The 18,153-nt window shown below is 39.7% G+C and overlaps 1 protein-coding gene across 1 annotated transcript in view; it reads right to left on the bottom strand.

The window, feature by feature from the left end:
* Positions 1–228: 228 nt before the first annotated feature.
* Positions 229–18,153, bottom strand: part of FBLN2 (fibulin 2) — a 123,885-nt gene continuing 105,960 nt past the window's right edge. The window contains 8 exon segments of the mRNA XM_083726994.1: positions 229–3,578; positions 5,045–5,168; positions 8,158–8,286; positions 8,385–8,501; positions 10,910–11,035; positions 12,093–12,221; positions 15,473–15,616; positions 15,944–16,081. Of these exon segments, the coding sequence (XP_083583120.1) occupies positions 3,221–3,578; positions 5,045–5,168; positions 8,158–8,286; positions 8,385–8,501; positions 10,910–11,035; positions 12,093–12,221; positions 15,473–15,616; positions 15,944–16,081 (1,265 nt within the window). The 3' untranslated portion in view covers positions 229–3,220.

Raw genomic sequence — 18,153 nt, 5'->3', positions numbered from 1 at the left:
CAGGTGATTCACTGAGACAGATGGACGAAGAAATGACCAGAAAATTGTGGTGGGAGACATTCCTGCTGCATTTTCTCTTGTTGCCAATAAGCTATTTGGAGTTACATCAAAAGTCTCCAGGTTAGTACCTAGTAATTCCACTTTCAGCTCTAAGAGTCTATTTATTAGAATGGAAGCAAATATGCAGTAAGAGACTAAGAAAAGAGTTTATAGAAGCACAACTATGTATAACATTAGCTAAAACCATACTTATGCTTTACTATGGACTGAAATCTTGACAGAAATAGCAGGGAAGACAACATTCAATGAATCTGACGACAGCACATCTTTCCCCTCTTCCCTCGCTCCCATTAAACATAAAAAGCATTTACATGTTTAATCCACAGTACAAATTAGTATTTTACATTTCATAATACTGCAGCATTTTATAATACTTTTTATACTACTGTATAAAAAGGACCTAAGGCTTGGCTTCTTCCTTGTTTTATATACAAAATAAGATCCACTACAATATAAGGAAAGGATTAAACCATATCACAAAAAAATTATATGTTGCAGTTATGGTTTTGATCAACAACGTTTCATATGTTATTTATGTATAGCTGTGCTAAAAAAATTAAGTAAAAGTTTTGCACTAGACTGTTCTATCTTTTTTTAAAAAACACACCACACTATATTTATTTAAAAATTCTGCTATTCACTTGCAAAAATATTTAAAAACATTATTTTGATTAAACTACTCATCAGTACACATGGCTGCTTGATTTGGGCCTTATCCAGTTTTCTATAAAATAAGAGAACTTGAAAAGAATTTAAACCTTGCATTGTCCTATTAGTATAGTATATGGTTTATTCAAGCTGCCAAATTAACTAGATTCCTACTTCTGCCATGTCATTTAGGCCAGAAAAGCAGAAAATAAATCTGATCTATTTCAAGTTTTATCTTAACATTCTAATTGGATAGCCATGACATTCAATAAGGTGTTAACAACGGTTTTGCATCTTTGGTCTGTCATGCTTTATCTTTGGCATTTCCTTAAAAAATATAATACATCTTGTATGTACCCCAAACAGAATGGGCACCTTCAGTACTGAATTTAAATACAAAACCAGGCAAGTAATGCAAACTGCAATGTCAATTTCAGCAAGAAAGCACAACACAGCCCTCTCTTCCATTGGATCTGAAAATTATTCAGCTTTCTTTAAGTGTAAGCATGGATTAACTGCCACCCAAATTGTGTTCTTTCATTATAAGGGATCTGTGTTTGCAGATAAGTAAACATAAATTATGAGGACAAAAAAGAAAAGACATCTAATAGTAAGTGACTGACAACACTATGCATGTCTAATAAGATGTAAATCCCATTGATTCCAGGCAATTGTGGATATGATGTCAGCCTGAATGTTACCTAATATAGAAGTGTGGAATCCTTGGCTCTCCAGATGATGCTGAACTACAGCTCCCATGATCTCTGGCCACTGACAATGCTTGCTAGGGCTAATGGGAGCTGCAGCCCAGGAACATCTGGGAGGCCAGAGGTTCCCCACTCCTACTCTAGCACCACAGCTTGCACATTTAAAAACTGCCCCACATAGCAAACGTGATTGCTGCATGTCCTCAGACATGTAAACACTTGCTCCAGGTTTCAGCGGGCTTCGATTTCCCACATCCCAGCAATCCTGATGCAGCTAAGATCGCTATCCCCATGCTGTAAATAGCAGTGCAGCAACAGCAATCTTTTCTCCACTGCAGAGAGAAAGAGGATGGGCCTATCTGTATAGGAGGTGGCCAAAGGCTGCTCACCTGTGGATTGAAAGGATGTCTCCCTTGCTGATTTGCTGTGGCTGTATGGCACGCAGGGCCAAGGAGAAGAAAAATTCATACCCAGCCCAATGAAGAGGCAGAGATCAGAAGCAACAGGCCTGCAGCATTTGCCTGTGAGTACAGTGTGCTGGCACTGGCTATATGTATTTCCCATGATGGGTACAGTGGGTGGCATGCCCTCAGCAATTGCAATTCCCATGTAAAGTGTGACAATGATCTGGCACTACTGGTGCAGTACCTCTGATATACCAGAAGGTGTAATTCCATGGCATCATAAAAGAATGCATGTAAGCATTGCCTTGGAGCAATCCCCATTTAATTCAATAGGATTTATTTCTGAGTAGACGTGGTTACAATTTTGCTGGTTGTCACACTCAGCGCACATCCAATGAAATCAATGGACTTAGGGTTAAGTTCATTGATTTCAGTGGGTTATTCTGAGTATGATGAACATTGGATTTGACCCGCTCCCCCCTCCCAAAAAAACAATTGTTCAAGCTTCCTGGACACTGGACAAGACCCAAGTGCCTAAGGAGGCTGGATTTCATCCAACCCTTTGGATTTCCACCTCTTGTCCTCCAAAGCTGAAAATACATGTAACTCTATAAGGAGAGCTTGCTGTGCTGTGCATTAGTTCTCATGTTAACCTTTTGTCTTCCTCCTGCCTAGAGGAAGAGAACAAGGCAGCTAAAGTTACTGAGCAGGCAATTGCATGAGGAGGGGAGAGACTAACATGTCCCCATCTGATTTGCTGGCATGTCAGAACGCAGCATTTTTTTGCAAGGCAGTCCAAGCATAGTGAACTCTCTTTGTATATTACATGTAAATAAGTGTAAATATATTAAAGAGACTTTAAGGACTTCGGGTCTTTTTAAAAGCTGCACTGGAAGAAGCTCAGCAGGTGGAAAGAGATCACTTCCATCCGACATTGCCATGGGCAGGGACTGATGTCCTGCCTGCCAACCAGCCCAATCCAACTGTACTTAAGCACAAAGTCAAACTAATTTCAGTGGCCGCATGATTAATTCTCTGGGAAATCAACAGGACCTTTAAGTGCTTAAGTTTGGATAGATTGTCTCCCCCTGAGCAACTCATACTGAAGTTGTCACAATAGAATATACCAATAGAAGATTTTAGAGCATCATGTAAATACTGTACATATATATTTGCTTTAAACCACAATGCCTTCTTCTGCTCAGTTAAAAATCCAGAGTTAAACGAGAAACGGGTAATTTGTTTTAAGTTAATTTTACAAAAAACAAAGATGTTTTTAGAAAAATAATAAGGGGGGAAATGATTATTATTTTAAAAATCTATAACTGGGCATCATAATAAGCTTTGGTAGAAAACACAAAGGCGATAGCACCAATAAACTCCCATGAGAGTACATATGCCTCAGTAGGCATGAGAAGAGATAAAGATGTAAATTTTAGCCAGGAAGGTCGTGTAGGTTCCTTGACGCCAAAGCTTCATTTCAACATCTAACAAAAAGTCTTTGGGTTCCTTCACTTGCCGCTGAAGGTAGACAATGCCTGTGTAGGAATTAAGCTTCCTGGTGCTGAAGTAGTTCTCTTCATTTCCTTTGTTGATTGTGAGGATTATGTTGTCTCCAGCATAAGCAGGCGAGGGACCAATTCGGAAAATATGCGCGGGGATGACAATGTTAGTTTGGAAGTTAAGCTGATAGTAAGTAATTCGCAAAGGAGTGTTTTGGCAGTCCACATAGTTAAAGCAGTTGATACGCTCACATCTCCTGGGAGAGAGAGGAGAAAAGGGAAATAGTTAGCACTGCAGAAACTGTGATTCGAAAAGATACACATCTGGGCAATTTACAAAGTCCCAGAAAAACCTCTCTCATGTGTTAGGCAGATGCACCACAGAGCTGCAAACTTTGTGCAATTAACAGCTGCTCGCTCTTCTTTTACAACACTCTTTACACTGATGCAATTGTCAGCATAACAGCCAAGTATCAAAAGATCATGAACCCTGAAAGCCCCCTCTGGAAGCACCACAATGAGCACATAGAGGAAAACAGACAAAATCGTACTGTGCTGTTTGCCTGCAAAAGGAATCTGTGAACCATCAAAGTGCAGTGCTCTGATCAGGCTATATACAAAATCCCAGAGAGTCATGCTTACAAAGGCAGCCCAGGAGTGCCTTTTCTGCTTTCATTTAAAGCAGTGCAGATTGAGGATAAAGAGCTGCCTTATGCTAAGTCACCTCAAATGTCCCAGGACCCACAAGCCTGACAGCTCTGCAAATTCTCAAGCAGAACCTCCAGATGACTGTAGTGGATGCACTTCTGCCAGGGAAACACCTTGACATTATGCTGCTGTTATGTCCTGCTTTCAGGCTTCCCATAGGCATTGGGTTAGCCACTGCAAGAACAGTATTCTGGACTAGATCTAACAGGCCTCTTCCTATATAGTTATGACATGGTTTTTCAACTCTGCGCTGTTGTAGAAAATCTAGTGGTGGCAGAGAGGGAGAGAACATGATTGCCCATTCTCCCTTCCCTTGCAGCACCCCCCACTCCAGAGAGATGAGGGACTAGTTCTGCCTTGATTGTCAGAGTTCATAATTTGGGTGTGGCGTATACAATTTACTGTTTTTGGTGATTTTCATTTTTTGTTTTAATAATATTGGTATGTTCTGATGGATGTTTAATGCAATTTATGTTTGTATATTTTAGTGTTGTAAGCCACTTTGATTTTTTTTTGGGGGGGGGGAGAATTCAGGATATACAGGTTTTTTTAAAAAAAGAAACCAAACTACCAGCAAACCACTGAGCTGTTGAAAAAAAATGCAATTAAAAGAAATTGGTCCAGTAAAAACTAATTTTATTATCTTATTATCTGCAGTTAATGGTGATTTTCCTTTTGAAAGGAGGCCCTGGAATCCCCTTTTTTAAAAGTCATTATTTTCTTCTGTTTCCATTCTTGTGTCAACTAGTGCCAATTACCACACTTCTGCACGCTGTAAAAGTAATTAAAATTAAATTAGGTCATGATGAAATGTTTGTAGGCAAACATTTTGGTGTGAGAGCTTTCAAGAGGAGAGGTCCAAAGTATACCCCAAACTCGCTCATTCATATCTTTTTGCATCTGTTTTATGCTTTTGGCCAGGGACAGTAGGGGTTCAACAAACACTCTAAGATATAGCTACTGAGGAGAACTTTATAAATATCATCTGATTTAGTGGCTTTCTGATTGGACTTACATTTCAGACACTTTTCTGTAGTTCGCTGGGCACTCAAACAAAAGACACCGGAAGCTGCCCTGAACATTGTAGCAAGATTCGGTTGAGGAACAATTGTGGGTTCCCATTGCACATTCATCAATATCTGGGAATGAAGCACATAAGAAAGATCACGTACCATATTCACAAAACAGTGAAGTTGCAGCCTTATTCCAAATCACAAGATTCAGCTTTATTCCAAAACTATGCAAGAAATATCACTCACATGAGCAGAGTAGGTATGGGAACTATTGCTGTGCTACTTTATACTAAGAGCAGCAGAGAGTGCATTAAATTTGCTTTGATGTAACCATTTTTAAGGTTCAAGTACATCTGCTTCTTGGGAAAATACTAACCGCCAGTAGGGAAACCTGTCATGCTTACAGAGAAGTCTAAGTGATCTAAACAGGCTTGATCCCAAGTAATTGAGCACACAACTGCAGCTTTAGAGTGCTGACTCAGGCATCTGAATGCTGTGCATGTTTATGGTGGTAAGACCTCCTGAGATCAGTAAGGCTTAAGACCAAGTGAGCATGCACAGGACCTCAGCCTTAGACTCAAAGCTTTGCTTCTTCCACACAACAGTACAACAGTTATGGACAGTACAACAGTTATGTGGTGGGGAATCGATGCCAACCTCACCACTTCTGCACACAAACAGCCTCCAGGGTGACACTCTGGGTGCTACACTTTTGGATGTTTTGCAATAGGAATATGAGAAAAGCCCAGTTGGATCACACAAGCTTGGGTTCATCTAAAGTCTAGCAACCTGATTCCAGCAGTGGCCAGTTGGAAGACCCCAGGGAGCTCACAAGCACAGCAGGAAGCCAATAGCCCTCTCTCATTGGTTGGCCCTTAGCTAGGCTATGCAAATGGTGTGTGACAGTATTTGTATATCACTCAGTAGGCATCTGCTGGGATACTTATATTTAAGTTGATATTTGGCCTGTACACCTGTGTACTCTGTGTACTTTGCAATAACAATTATTGGGAGAACCAATTATCAGTATTTTTTTCATACAAGTAGGAAGATAAAAGATTAAATTAACAGATGCAGATTTGGACTTGATTATCATCTTATTAGGACACGTTACTAAAAAAACAAAACCAGCAACAGAACCTTCTTCTGCACTTATAGTTGCATTAAGCTTAAAAAAAAATTGCAGACTGCCTGTATTTCCCCTGCATTCAGAGAAGTTTATTTCCACAAAATGTGCTTAAGATCAGAATGAAAGACTCCTTTTGTTACTGAGCACAATAACGGTTTTTTGAACAATCAAATGACAAAATGTTCAATTGCGGTTCCGAAGATATGGGATACCAGATGCGATGGATCCAGTTCAAGGAGGGAGGGGGAAAACTGGCTGAGGACTGTGTGTAGCCACACAGAAAACTCTCAGATGTCTAGACAGCATTCAGAGGTTTGCAAATAAAATAAATGTTAACAGACAAACCATGTGGCAAAATCCTGTGGTGAAATTTGCCCGTTGTCATGCAGGAGGCAGGCTCTTAAAGAAATACCATAGCCTTCCCGGAGGGTCAAAAATTGCTCTTGCGTGGAGCGTGGCTTGGTTTAAAAGCCCAAAGGGCAAAAGATTTAATAGGAAGTCAAAGAAAATTAAAGTAAATTAAGCCCCCTCCTCACTGTTTCTTAAAACTAGGTGAAAAGGTTAAATTGTTTCCATATGGAACCCGATGTTGCAAAAAGATTTACTTCTCCATCTTGGCTGTCTGAAGCTTTACCACATAGCTTTAAAAACAATGATCCATAACATAAAACTCCAGCATGCCAGTTCAAACAGATCAGCTTGAATTCACTGAACTATAAAAAGGCCATGAATGAAATGGAAGGAAGGGGGGTGGAATGACTCATAGGCGAATATGTCCCCGATACAAAAATATTTTTTTCCCTACATTCTCCCCATGGTGTGGAAGTGAGCTCACCCATCTCATGTCTAAGATCTTTGGAGCTTATTGTTTAAATAGGCTTCCTGTGCTGAAAATCCAACATTGATAAATCATGTAGCCAGTATCTCCCCAAAATCTGGGAAGCAGCTACGTGACTCAGGTTCATGACCATCGGGTGTCCTGCTGGGTTTTTATGCCCATGCATGGGCTTCAAAAGGCAGAATGATGGAATGATGATGATCTTACTCTGCCTTCAAAAGTAGGATAATTTGGGGTTAAGATATCATCCAGGTGACTGGGCCAGTAATCCAGCCAAGGATCCTCAGCTAGGCTGCTTTTGACTTGTACCAGTTTTGATGCTGTAATCTCAGAAGCACTGATATGCTACCACTGTTATCAAATTGTATTAGGAAAATCAAACAAAAATGCTGGTGTTTTGTTTCAGAGACAGCAGCGTATTATTTACATGCCTATGATATCACTCCTGGGACATGAGAATAATACCAGTGGTATGTGTCTATGCAACCATTAGGACTTGGTTACCACTGCTATTTTCTTATTACCTGCATAAATTCCTGTAATTCAAGATTACTGTGAAACAAAAAATAAACTAGCTGCTCATTCTATTCATTTATAAATACGAGCACTATAGATCTACTAAGTCTATAGATTTCATAGTTCTAGAGGCTGGGGCACTGCAGTTTGGATAATTAAACATGGTCGGCAGTCATCGTGGGTGGAAGCCAAGCTTGGCTCACATTCGAAAGGGACACCAACTCGGAAATGGCTCTGGGAGCTTGGTGAGGAGGGTGGCGTGGTGGCCCAGGAGGAGTGGGAATGGTGCTGGGCATGGCAACGAACAGGGCAGCTATCCTATCCCACTATGAAGGTGTCCAAAATTATCTCTCCCCCTGCCAAACTCTCTCCACCTGGTGGAGTATTGTGATGAGAGCCCTGCTTGCACTTGAAAAACAAGCAAAAGAGCCTTCTGTATTTTTGCCCCAAACCAACCACATAAGAGAAATAGAGCTTGCCCTTCAAATGCTATCTTCCCTTCCAAGCAACCTCAATAATAACTGGACTAACTGATTTTTATTAAAATCGTAATAAGAGCAAACAGTGCGATAAGAATGTTTGACCTGATGGCTGAGCAGGTAGAATCTGAAGCCCTTCCATCTCCTTCTTACCTCGACAAGTCCTTCCATTTGTTGCCATAGTATATCCTTGATCGGGACAAGCACACTGATAGCTTCCAGGCACATTCATGCAGCGGAAAGTGCACAGAATACCTGCACTTTGTGCACATTCATCAATATCTGAGGAAAAAGAAGAATTTATAGACATGTGAGGACAACAAAGTTGCTGTCCAGTAGGAACGTGCAATAGTAATCCCAATGGAAAGTTCAAAACATACCTTTGCAAGAATGGCCGTCTTCTGCTAATTGATAGCCTTGCCTGCAGTAACACTGATAGGAACCATATATATTAGCACATTCTTGACTGCATGGATTGTTGTCACATTCATTGATATCTGTATAAGAAGTATAGAAATAACATTTAATCAGTCCAGCCACTGCCATGTCAGTCATTGTCTGTTATCAAATGAAAAACAGAAAGGTTAAAGAAAAGCCCCATTTTTGACAGTCATTGAATATGTATTGACTGTTGCAGAAATGTCTTGTGTCTTGAAGCATGATGATATATTTGATTCATCAGCTAAATTTTTTCTTGATTGAGCTGGTTGGATTCTCTTTTTTTTACATATTTCATTCACAATGACACGTAACAATGACCACATGGAAATGCTTGATGAAGAAAAGTTTAATAATTAACAAAACAAGGAAAAGTGAAGTCATATTGAGCTGACTGTGTCTAAAACAGTAGAAGTAATTCTTATAACAGTCGTTTCATTATGTATCTAGCATACATAATGCAACAAAATCACTTGCTTGATCAGCAGCACAAATAAAACCCAGATTTGGTTGCATTTCTGAATGTACATCCAAGGGAGGATATAGAGTATTGCTTTGAATGGGATGCACTTTCAGATATACATTTACATTGCCTTCATAGGTTTTTACACAACCAACTTCCTAACCGCCCCATTCAATATCAAGTTTGGTGTCATCAGTATTTGTTCATGCAACCATCTGCTCACCAACACAGATAAAAATAATTTATTAATCGCAGTCAAGCACATGTGAATCTGTGGATTTTTTGTGGCCTCGGGACATACAAAACCTAGACATGTTTAGATTTAGATGTTTAGCCAAATACCCCTGTGAATCCTCACCTTATCATATATCAGGTATCCATGCCACCCATATCGGTTATTGTGGCCCTCTAGATCTAACACATCTGTGTTGGTTAGTGTTAGGGGTTTTCTAAATCATATAATTAGAAAGTTATTATAGAAGATCTGGGCTAAATTTAAGGGAATTTTAGAGTCAAACATAGCCATGTGGACCTCACCCACAGAAGCCTTGGCTGTTAAAAAAAAAGAAAATGGAAGGTGAATGGGCCACATTTAGAATATTACTAGAGGAAAACCAAGACAAGACAACTCTGAAAAAATATGAGGAAATTAAAAAATATATGACAAGCTGGCTCCAATATTTTCAGATAAATCAAAGACTAAATTTGGATAGGAAAGAAGGTACAGTGGTACCTCGGGTTAGATACGCTTCAGGTTACAGACTCCGCTAACCCAGAAATAGTACCTCGGGTTAAGACCTTTGCTTCAGCATGAGAACAGAAATTGTGCTCCAGCGGCGCAGCAGCAGCAGCAGGCCCCATTAGCTAAAGTGGTGCTTCAGGTTAAGAATAGTTTCGGGTTAAGAATGGACCTCAGGAACGAATTAAGTACTTAACCAGAGGCACCACTGTATTGCTAAAGAAACATCTATATTTGAAAGAGATCTAATTAAAAATAAATGAAAATATGTCTCACAAATATATAATCTCCTATTGGAATGGGAAGTGAAAGAAGAGCAAGTTAAATCAGTAATGGTGAGATGGGCGCAAGATCTTGGGTATAATGTTTATATGGAACAATGGGAGAGACAATGGAGGGAGGACATCAAGTTCACGGCGTGCTATAATTTCAGGGAAAATATTATGAAGATGATATATAGATGGCACCTTACTCTAGCAAGATTGGCAAAAATGTACAAAAATAGATCGCCTATCTGCTGGAGATGTAAAAAAGAGATAGGGTCTTATTTGCATATGTGGTGGAACTGCATAGTTATCTGAGACTTCTGGAACAATATTTATGATGAATTAAAAAAAGATATTTAAACTTAATTTTTTAAAAAAGAAACACTCCTTCTAGGCATCTTGCCAATAGAAATAGGAAAAAAATATAAAAACATGGTTCATGTATGCAACGACGGCAACCAGAATATTAGTGGCAAGAAATTGGAAAAATAAAGCAATACCTACAATAGAGAGCCCTAATGATAGAATATCTACAGCTAGCAAAGATGACAGGGAGAGTAAGAGATCAATCGAAACAGAATGTATATAAAGAATGGAGAATATTTAAAGAACATCTAAAAAATTATGGTAAGAATAAGTATCTCCTGGCAGAACTAGAGTGATTCTTGTAAATAAAAGGTAGAAATGATATTATGTTTGGAAGTACGAAAATAATTAAGTTAATTCGAGACTGTACATTATAAAGGAAAGAATAGATATAGTAAATAAAAATATTTGGAAGCCATTTTTAGCTAATTCATAGTAATGTTTTTGTTCTTTTTTTGAGTTTGTAAATATAATATGGCATTTACATATATGAAATTTATAGTATTATTTTTTCCCTCTTTTTATTTTCTTTCTTCATTTTCTCGCTTTGTGTCTGTATTAAATGTCATTACATTTTGATATTTTAAAATTCAAATTAATAAAGATTTAACAAATAGATGTTTAGCCCAATACCTTCACAATGCTTCCCATCATATGCCAAGCGAAAGCCAGTAGAACAGGAACAATGATAGGATCCAGGAGTATTTTCACATGAGTGTTGACAGAGTCGGCCAGGATAATTCCAGCATTCATTTATGTCTGTCACAAATGCACAGTAAACAAAAATATATATATAGAGAGAGAGAGAACAGGAAAAATGTTGAGGACTGCATTGATGAATTGATTTGATCTCATTTTTTATTTCCCTAACTTTGTATGCTACTTTGTATTAACATATGATGTAACAGAGGCTCAATCGGCATTATACATTTAAAGCAGTGTTATGTCACTTTAAACAATCATGACTTCCCTCAGAGAATCTTCATAACAGTAGCTTGTTATGAGTGCTGGGAATTATGAGGAGACTCCCCTATTCGCACCACAGAGCTACAGTTCTTGAAATTTCTTGGGATTGATGGTTAGGAACTCTTGCAATATCAGAAGATATTGCACATTTGCACTTTCAGAATACTGTGCACAGGCTTTAGAGTATCCACTGTCCCCCTGACTAGCATGCATACATTTTCATACCCAGCTGCCAAACATTTTCCTCCCAATGAAAATTAAATTGGATAGAATTTGACATGAGGAGGGTCCAGAATATATACATGTATTGTATTTTTGTATGCTATTTATGTGCACACTTAACCCCAGTATATTCATTTCTGTACTTCTCACTTGGCTGGAGAACTGTATTGCAAAATTTAGAGAAGTTCCAGTTTCAAAGGATGGCTGTATTTCAGTTCCTATGCTGTTCAGAAAGTGTGACTTGAGTAGATTTCCCTTTAAATGGGAATTAAATAGAATTTCTCCTCCAACCATACTTGTGTCAGAAAGCGAACTACTCTCTGGTCCACAATTTGTGATATATTTACAGCAGAAGGGTTTATCACCTATGGAATCCTCCTGATTCAGTTCTTAACCAATCAATTGCTTATACTTGAAATAAAATTAGAACATATTCTCACTAGTGCTTCTGATTAAGAGACAAGCGGTTCACTACGAGTGAAGGTGGTTTCAGAAGCAATTCTATTATCTTGTTTGAGTTCTAGTGCTATGGAATTAATAATTATGCTGGAAACGGCAGCACTGCACACTGGCCTGAGGTCCATGTTTCATCAATCAGCAATATCATCTCCTCCTGTGCCACACATACCAATGCAGGTCCTGCTGAATGAATCATACTGATATCCCGTCTTGCAATCACAGCGGTAAGCTCCAGGTAGATTGTGACAAATCTGTCCCTCGCCACAGCGGTGTACGCCGGTTTGACATTCATCAACATCTACAGAAGCAAAAGGTAGCAATTACTCTCACCACAGAGGGCCAAGCTGATGGTCATTCTCCAAATATCACAGTTTGCAGGCAGCTGTACTGAATGAAGAGGCTTGCATCATGAGAGTCAACCTGGAGCAGAAGCACGGTTAACTTTTTCCTGACACTGCAGGAAAAGTGATTAGCGATCAGCAATCCCCGTCTCCCAAAGCTGGTTTCATGCAGGTCTATGCTTCCAGAGGCCAGTGTTTCAAAATGAAAATGAAGATGCAGCTGGCAAGGTCTTAGAATGCACTCTGTGGTTGGTTCCAAACAAAAAGATTAACAAAATAAAAAGAGATGTGCCCGTGACATTGTAATAATATCTACATTTATCTGACATTCTCCTGTCTGGTTTGCGATGCTTTGATTCATTAAAACAGGATTTTCTGAGAATGGACGAGTTAGGCAAACAATAATAGTTTGACTTAATCACAGTAGATATCTGTTTTCTCCCCTTAATCTCACTTCTCACCTATTAAAAAAACAACACACAATCGCACAGAGGGTTGTAGCCTTTTGATACAATCCACCGTAAATTTCCTATACTCACACATTTCCCATGATGTAAGGAATCTACAAAGTGCTGGAGTCCCAGCCAGCTACCAAATCTGTAACATGAGGGAGTGATGGCGGAATGACACATGCATAGCTTTCCTATAAAATGGACTAAGGGATTTACCTGCAAACAAATATAGTTGGGTACAGTGGTACCTCGTTTTGAGTCCGCCCCGTTTAGGGTCCATTTCGTCCAACGTCCACGGCAAACCCAGAAGTACCAGAATGGGTTACTTCCAGGTTTGCTGCTCTCACACACACAGAAGTGTTAAATCGCGCTTTGCGCTTTGTCGAGCGTCCCATTCGTCAAGTGTCCGGGTCTCCGGATTGGATCCCGGATGCAAAAGGAGGTACGACTGTATATGGAAATCATAACCAGAGCATCAAATAACAACCCTCAGTGATAGACATCAGTCATGTACTTAACACTCAGAATTAAGAAGCAACCAAGACCATCACATCTTAGTTGGAATCTCTGGTGAATGATATTTGTATATTAATGTTGACTGTGAGGCCTTCTGTACCCAGAGGTCTGCTAGACTGCTTTCCTTCTTTAAGATTGTTTTCTGGTTTCCACACCCCCTTAACTTGGATGCTACACAGACATTTTTTTGGACCATTTATGCAGTGATAACTAATATCTCATGCTTCTGGACAACTTAACCATCTTTCCGCTTTCCTTTTTCCTCAGCTAAAATAGGTCCTTGTCCAAACACTGTTGTGCTAGGCATAAGTTTAGGCTTAGCCTCCCAGGCTGCATGGAACTTCCTGATCTGAAAAAGCCCCACCTCATGATGTCTTTCCCTGGGTTTAAATTGAAGTGCAGAAAGCCAGGGTAGCAGGTTCAAAACACATGAGATAGATGCAGACACCAGAGGAGGTTTTGAGGGCCCCCCCCCCCCATTGTTAAGACTGAATACAGGCCCTGCAATGTACTTTGGGAGATGGCGCCTCTGCTGTTAGGCACACAATAGGAACTACCTAAGATGTCATCATGGAGTTTTCAGGAGGTGTTGCATCCAGAAAGGCTGGACATCACAGACCGTTGAAGAGATTATTTGGAGAATGAATGAAAGGATGCTCAGAAACACCACTTGGCAGCACAAAGTACAACAAGAACCAGCAGGCCAGCCAAAAAAAATTCTGATGTAGAATGGTTTTTAAAAATCCAGGACAAATTTTAGGCACAATAGCCACAATACTTATATGTCTATTGTGCAAAATTCATTAAAAGGCTTCATCTAATTTTGCATGGAAGCATGACTAGAAACTGTTCCAAATAATAAATGATATAAATAAAATATCTCTAGTGTAGAAATCCATAGGGAAACTTGGGTACAGTTAGAAATATTTCCTGTTTTATCCATTATCTAATCAGTCGTGTTTTAAATAAATATATGAATCAATATTGGAAAGGAGGAATATTTTTCATTAAAGCACTGTCCCTTTGGTTCTGTCTTTGTATCGCAGCAAGCATGAAAAGTTAATTTTAATATAGATTTAAATCTGCAAATTAGCAACTTTAGTTGCCATTAATTCATTGGTCCAGCCCTTTGATTAGCTTCTGTGAAATTGTGTGTTCCAGTGCATTCAGCTTTAATTATGTCCAGAACATTATTCAGTCAGAAGTGCTCCATATTTCACGATAGCTACAGTATTTTTCAATTAAATATAGGATAAAGGTGCTGCTAACCAATCTACTGAATTAGAGAGAACGAACATCACTGAGAAGATGAATTTTCTAAACAAAAGAAAGCGACCACACAGACTCAGTTTTGCTGCGGAGGCTTGTCCAGATGATCTATTTATATTACCATATGTTAATCCAATCTGAAAGCTAATTATCCAGAAAGATGCCTCTCATGAAAAAAGGAGAGAAAAGTCGAACCACAAAATCTCCTGGTTCTGTTGTTTATGCTCCTCCCTTTTAAAAAAAGAACACACAGTAGAACATTCAGACTCTAAGCAGAGGTGCATCACTTACCTGTCTCTGGAGAGAGGCGCAGTGCTTTCACTGAGTGTGCCACAAGGCTGAGCTCTGTACTTGCCAAATTTCTAAAAGAATTGCAGTTGGGCAGAGGCAGGAAAGAGCAGACAACACTGAGCAATGGTCTGGATTGACAGGATTGAGTGGCGTGCTTGGCAGTGGTGGTGGGAATGTCTCCAAGACCAATGTGCAGGGATGGCTTGCACATGAGGCAGAATGAGACAACCGCTGCAGGCAGTGAGCACAGCAAACTGACACCCCCAAGGGCCTTTGCTTCATTATTGTTCAGACCTCTTGCTGCTGCTGCACCAACAACCACCACCCAGCATGGCTACAGTCTCCACTGCTACTTCCACTTGCCTTGTTCTGAGGAAAGTCGAAGGAGGTTCTTCCTCAGAACAAGACCTCATGGGGAAAGTAGCCAGGAGGGGGCCTGCACCATCTCCGCGGTTTGGAGGGGGGGGGGGATGGTTTAAGCTTTAAAAATGTTTAAATAAGTCATCACCAGCTCTAAACATGGTTTGCAACAAATGCTTCTATGTGTTATGGGAATCTGGGATGTGCATATGTATAGAAAACTGTCAAAAAACAAATAAACCCCTATTTGAATGTAATTATTGGCATTTAAGGATGGGGGATATCCAGCAAAATTAGCCAGGTTACTTAGTCTGTCTTACCGACACATCTGGCTCCATCTTCACTCGAATGATACCCTCTGCTACATATTAAGAGGTTCCTCTGACAAGTATAAGACCCAACAGTATTGATGCAGTTGAAACCAGCCTTACATGGCTCCGTAAGTGATGTACATTCATTAATATCTGTGGACAAGAATATACATTAAGCTTTCAGCTAGTAAATTAATCAGGGAGCCATCTTCCAGCTGTCATTTCTTTCCTATTCATTTGGTTTTGATTTATTATTCAAGAAATTCTAGGTTGCTGGAACTCTATAAAGCCAACGTTTATATATTTAATGCTATGTAAATCTAATCCTTTTTTAATAAAAAAAAATTAAAAAAATAGTGAGATAGGTTTTAGTGGGAGAACAGTAAAATTTGAAAGACCATTAAACTTGTACAATTATGGGTAATATAACAGTATATGGAGCTCATTCATCTACAACTATATTGTTCGAGTTGAACTCACCAACACAATTACCCTCTGGATCTTGTAAAAATCCATCCATGCACCGCTGCTTTGATTCACAATAGAACGATCCTTTTGTATTTTGACATACAAAGTTTATCTTGCAGCTGTGAGTTCCTCGTTCACATTCATCAATGTCTTAAAGGAAATTAAAAAGTAAAAGTGGATTAATCTAGTGATAGCTTTCCTAATTTTGTTGTCTTGGCTTCTCTGATGTCTTCCATTTGTTCGTTAATGTAGATTAGCTCAAAAGAAGTTTTTAGAGGGTGACTCTACAATGCGAAGCTGCAATAATGTACAGCATCACAATTTAATCTAAGATCATTTATGGCATTCCTTTATTAACTAATCCAACTTAACCGGAGAATGTATTACTCTGTGTATTACAGATGTGTAACGGCAGAGCAAAATTCACACAGCCTATATGGTGGCTAACCTTTTCTTATTAAATATTCTAAAACACAACATGCATCTTCATTTCATGTCAGATAAGCCATCTGAAGAATATTTACGGAAAGAAAACCAACTCGGGCTGCCAACAATTCCAATCTGTAGCAAAATTCATGGATGAAGAAATCCAAAGACAGATGTCTCCTGCTGTTAAATATCAGACTCATATGTTACACTCTTTCAAATGTTGCCCACATTGCCTAGTCATTCTGCCAAGAAAACAGGATGAAGCATCTTAAAAATAATAAAGATGCATCTACATCACATGCAAATACATGGAAATGACAGCAAGTAATCAGGCATTACTTATTATAGGGGCACTTGAATTATAGGCCTAGAGGCCGGTCATCCATCTGAGGGCCACTTAGGCACCTGCTTTGTAATTTTTTTATACATTAGTTTTCAAATGAACTAGCATATTAAATTTGGCATAAGATGCTACATAGACTATGTGTGGAGAGATGTTCCTCAGCAGGTCACACTGCAAGACATTTCCCATCATGCAGCAGGTCCAGCCGCCTACCAAATAAAAGAAAATTTCACAGCTAAGTTCGTAATTAAAATTAATTTATTCATCACATCAATTTCCTGCTCAAGGTAGCATGTATAGGGGGTAGTCTTCCATGCTAGTCCTACTCAGAATAGATCCATTGAAGTTAATGGACATGATTAACTTAAAGGTAAAGGGACCCCTGACCATTAGGTCCAGTCATGGTCGACTCTGGGGTTGCGGCGCTCATCTTGCTTTATTGGCCGAGGGAGCCGGATCTGTGGCCAGCATGACCAAGCTGCTTCTGGCAAACCAGAGATGTGTACAGAAATGCCATTTACCTTCTCGCTGGAAGGTATCTACTTGCACTTTGATGTGCTTTCGAACTGCTAGGTTGGCAGGAGCAGGGACCGAGCAACGGGAGCTCACCCCGTCACGGGGCTTTGAACCACAACCTTCTGATCGGGAAGTCCTAGGCTTTGTGGTTTAACCCACAGCGCCACCCTAAGATTCATTAATTTCAATGGGTCTACTCTGAATAGGGCTTAGTTGAATGCAACTCAGTGTTCCTAGATCGTCTCCCATTCAATTTTATGGCAACAATTTTATGTATCAGTTTGCTAAAATCAGGGGCTTCACCCCACCCCTAACACTGTTAAATTCATAAGCATCTGTAAATGGTAATGATGACAAATATTTGAAACCAGCTAACATAAACTGGAGTGTCTGTAAGCAATTCAAAGTTAAAGAGTTTCCTTGACAATTGTTATCACGCTCCCCTTCATGTATCCAATAAACACGTGGAGAGAAGAGAGATAGTAGCTGCTGGACCCACAGTGAACCCGTGTTCAACTGATGGTCCTGCTCCAGCCCTGAGCAGAATGTAAGTAAATCAGGGAAGTAAATTACTACCTGGTGAGTGGATTTCTTCCATATGAACACCTTTTCTAGGCATTGGCAGGGCAATCAGAGTTGGTGCAGCAAGCGGGACAGGATTAGACCCAATAACACTAAGTGACAGCAATGAGCCTAATGTGGTATTAACACAGGCAACTGGAAAACACTGGCCTGCAAGCGCTCCAAATGGAGAAGAGCCTTTACCAAAGGTGTCATGGGTTTTGAAGATGCCCAAACTCAGGATGAAAGGGTGAAATGCGCTAAGAGGAAGGCACACTTGGCAAACCATTACCACAATCAACTCCTGCCCAGAAACCTATGTCTCCACTGTGGAAGGACATGTGGATCCAGAATTGGCCTCCACAGTCACATT

Source organism: Podarcis gaigeae (assembly GCF_964106915.1).
Source record: "Podarcis gaigeae genome assembly, chromosome: 2".
Classification (NCBI taxonomy): Eukaryota; Metazoa; Chordata; class Lepidosauria; order Squamata; family Lacertidae; genus Podarcis; species Podarcis gaigeae.
The sequence above is the reverse complement of the archived record's forward strand: the minus strand, read 5'-3'. Positions and strand labels throughout refer to the sequence as shown.